Genomic DNA, 3,617 nt, shown 5'->3' with positions numbered 1-3,617 from the left:
CCTCGCTGCGGGAGGCAGAGCTCCCAAGTTGCTCTCTCTCTTTACAGCCGTGTCCTGCGGCCTCTCTCCCTTCCCTTCCCTACCAGCCGGCCGCGTGGCCCTGGGGGTTTTTTTCCACTTTGGGGCAGCTGCTTCCAGGTCCCTTGTGCAGCCCCGGTGAGCTGGGAAGTGACTCAGTATGAACTGGGCACCTTTTGGTTGTACTTTGCAGGTCTGGGGTTTTGCAGCACAGAGAACAAGCTGCATTAATGTCACCTGTTCATCCTTGTGGTGGAAACACCCTGAAAACCTTCGCCTGGCTGAGGCTGTGCTTTAGCTTCCAGGTTACATGGGTGTTTGTTAAATGCCTTTTTACCCCTTGTCCTACCCAGTCCTTTCTTCCTGGACACTTCAGAGATCTGGTGGCAAGACCCACCGTCCCTGGAAGCGGAGCTGGCGTCCTGGGACATGGCAGAGGTGGCGTCTGTGTGTAAGGCAGCAGATGAGAGCTCAGATGCGAGCCCCCAAGAGGGGAACAGCACAAAGGAGCTGGGTGTTCTGGACCCGGTGAGTGCCTGCCTGGATGGGGAACCAGTTTTCCCTGGTGCCCAAATGAAATGGGGAACTTTTTACACCTGGGGTGTCCCTGCTCTGTGTGCTGCTCGTGCTATTCTTGTTTTGGGATTCAGGAGCTGGAGGCCATCAAAGCCAAACTGCGGGAGATAGAGAAAGAGGATGAGAGGTTGAAGGAGCTGCAGCTGGAAGCTGAGAACCACCTGTTCATGAGCTCAGAAGCAGGTATGGGTTGTTGCTGGGTGCTGTTCTCCCTCCCCAGGGACACCTCTGGGGCACAGGGTGACAATTGGAGCCCAGAGTATTTGGCTCTGCCTCTCTGGGCACCTGGGACTGGACACATAAGGTGGGTGAGGGGGGTCCCAGGCCTGGTGTGATGCTAATGCACCTTCTGTCAGCTCTTACCTTCTACCTGTGTGGGCCCAGATGCAGTAAATTAATTTAATTGCATTTAATTCAATTGAATAATTGAGTTTAGCACCAACAGCCCCAGTAGAGGAGTCACTGTGAAGAGAAGAGGGGCAAGGGCATGGAGGAGGAGGCAGCAGTGTGAGGACTGGGATACACCTGGATGTGACCAGGGACCTGAGGAGCTTTGCAGTGTATCAGCTCAGTGGTGGCTGTGCTGGGAACAGACAGATGTCCCTCTGTCCGTGACCAATCCCTTCTCTCCACAGCTCTCTTCCCACTGACGACCAAGGAGAAGGTGGAGGCTGACCAGCGTTCCATCTATGTGGGCAATGTAAGTGGGAGCCCTGGAGCAGAGCCCTTCCTGCTGTTCAGTGCCCAGCTGAGCGTGTGTCCCAAATCCCTGGCATGGGGCCCATCTGCCCCCCACCACAGCCTGCCTGTTCCCATCCCAAGTGTGTTTCTCCTCTGCCCAGCCCAGCCTGGGAATGTGGCTCAGCATCTGCCACTTGCAGCTCATCTCTTGCAAGTGTCAGCTCCCCAGAAGCCCCTGGAAGCCGTGGGTTGTGTGGTGTGGCCTGTTCCCTCAAAGCAGGGCAGGCTGTCTCTTGGATTTGTATGTCCAGGTGGGAGCACTCATCTGGGAGGGTCCCCTGGCCCTCAGGAGAGGCTGAAGCTGTGGTGGGGAGGTGTGAGCGGGGCCAGCTGGGCCCTTTGCCTCCCGTGGTGGGGTGTGGATCCCTCACCCACGAGCTGGGGGTGGGGACTGTCGTTGCAGGTGGATTACGGGGGCACAGCCGAAGAGCTGGAGTCTCACTTCAACAGCTGTGGGCACATCAACCGGGTCACCATCCTCTGTGACAAGTTCTCGGGCCACCCTAAAGGGTCAGTGCTGTGGGCAGGGCGGGGATGGGGTCTCCAGGGTGTCCCTGGGCTGTGCTCACACTGTTCCCTCACAGCTACGCCTACATCGAGTTCGAGGAGCAGAGCTCCGTGAAGGCTGCAGTGGAGCTGGACGAGAGCGTGTTCAGGGGCCGTGTCATCAAGGTGAGAGCTGGGGGAGGCCCCGGGGGCGGGCCGTGTCATCAAGGTGAGAGCTGGGGGAGGCGCCGGGGGGCTGCCCCCACCCCATTCCCAGCCCTGGGTGCCTGTGGTTGTGCCGAATCCCAGCTCCAGCAGCCCCTCCCCACCTTCCAGGTGCTGCCCAAGAGGACCAACATGCCCGGCATCAGCAGCACCGACCGCGGGGGCTACCGGGGCTACTTCCCCACGCGGGCAGGGCTGGGCCGCTGGGGAGGCTACTACGGGGGGCAGCAGCCCAGGGTGCGAGGGAGGACCTACAGGTGAGTCCCTGGGCGTGGGGGTTCCTCAGGTGTGGAGCAGGATGTTCCTGGGATGGGGTTCCCTGCTCTGTGTCTCGGCTTTGCCCCTCCCACCCTGGCATGGCTGGGAGGATGGAGAAGGGCTCTGGCAGGAAGGAACAGCTGGAAACCTGGAGTTGTTACCCTGTCCCTGCAGGAATTCAGGGAGTGGTGGGTGGGCATCATGCTGCCAGCCTGAGCAGTCCCAGAGCTGTGCCTGGCTTTGGGGCTCCCCTGGTTTTGGGGGTGCAGCCCGGAGTAGCTGTGCAGGAGGGGGGGAGCCCTTGGAAGGGTGAAGGAGCAGGGAGCAAATGCCCCTGTGCTTCAGGATGTTGGTTTTGTTCTGTTTAGGGGTCGGGCAAGGCTGGTGCCTTGGTATTTTCCATACTAGAAAAGGCTGGACTGCCTGGTGATGCCGATGGGACTGAAACAAGGAGATGGGATTGGAGAGATTTAAAAATATGCCTATGGAAGCCAAAAAACAGATTAATTTTAAAAATGCCATCTGCCTGGCTGTGAGGATTACTGATGAGCCCTGTGCTGGGCTGCAGGAGGGAAGATGGGATCTGCTCCAGCCTGCGAGCATCCCAGGAGAGCTCATCCCACCTCAGCTCTGCCCCGGGGGGTTGCGTTTGCGTGGAGAGCAGGCTCATTGCAGAGAACACAGTCCTGGGAAGGGACGAGCCCTCCCAGACCATCAAGTCTCCTTCTTTATCCCGTGGAAAAGGGCTGTCCTGGATCCTGGAGGGTTTGGTTTGGCTCCTGGCTCGCTGGATGCCCTCCATGCCACTGCTTGGCCGTGAACTTCCCTCAGCTCTTCCTACAGCAGCTGGATGCTGCCTTCTCCTAAGGTTCTAAAATCTCAGTTCTTTCCCAAATGAGTGGAGAAAGTTTTGGGTTGCAGCTCCAGATCCGATTGCTGGGGAGCTTTTCCTTCACCAGCCCTGTGGATGTGACCTTTCCCTTGGGAAGAAGGTGGAGCTTGATGTGGTTTGGGTCTGGTTTTTAGCTCGCTGTGTTTGTACATCCAGGATAGGGAAAAAGTATCCCTGGTTCCTCTGGAAGCCTCTATCTCTGGTAGTTGAACAAGACCTGCGTCTCACAAAACCCTGCCCTTTTTTAATTTGCGTGTTAGCAACCCCCTCTTCCCTCCCTCCTGCTTTTATTCCAGAGCTCCAGGAATCAAAGGGTGCTGCCAACTCCTCATTTGACTTTATTTCTTGTAGTAGCAGCATTGCAAAATCACCTTCACTGGTGCAAATTTAGTCTGGTCTTTCTTTCTATTCCCACCACCAT

General features: G+C 57.4%; 1 protein-coding gene across 1 annotated transcript in view; it reads left to right on the top strand.

The window, feature by feature from the left end:
• Nucleotides 1–4: 4 nt before the first annotated feature.
• PABPN1L (poly(A) binding protein nuclear 1 like, cytoplasmic) overlaps nucleotides 5–3,617 on the top strand; it is a gene marked incomplete at its 5' end in the record, with an annotated part of 4,022 nt that continues 409 nt past the window's right edge. The window contains 8 exons of the mRNA XM_017741333.1: nucleotides 5–156; nucleotides 372–546; nucleotides 669–777; nucleotides 1,230–1,294; nucleotides 1,739–1,845; nucleotides 1,920–2,007; nucleotides 2,158–2,303; nucleotides 2,673–3,617. The exon at nucleotides 2,673–3,617 is cut by the window's right edge and continues 409 nt beyond it. Of these exons, the coding sequence (XP_017596822.1) occupies nucleotides 5–156; nucleotides 372–546; nucleotides 669–777; nucleotides 1,230–1,294; nucleotides 1,739–1,845; nucleotides 1,920–2,007; nucleotides 2,158–2,303; nucleotides 2,673–2,712 (882 nt within the window). The remainder of the gene's footprint in view (nucleotides 157–371; nucleotides 547–668; nucleotides 778–1,229; nucleotides 1,295–1,738; nucleotides 1,846–1,919; nucleotides 2,008–2,157; nucleotides 2,304–2,672) is intronic.

The sequence above is a fragment of the Corvus brachyrhynchos genome, unplaced genomic scaffold (assembly GCF_000691975.1).
Source record: "Corvus brachyrhynchos isolate BGI_N302 unplaced genomic scaffold, ASM69197v1 scaffold365, whole genome shotgun sequence".
In the NCBI taxonomy this organism is placed as follows: domain Eukaryota; kingdom Metazoa; phylum Chordata; class Aves; order Passeriformes; family Corvidae; genus Corvus; species Corvus brachyrhynchos.
The sequence above is the reverse complement of the archived record's forward strand: the minus strand, read 5'-3'. Positions and strand labels throughout refer to the sequence as shown.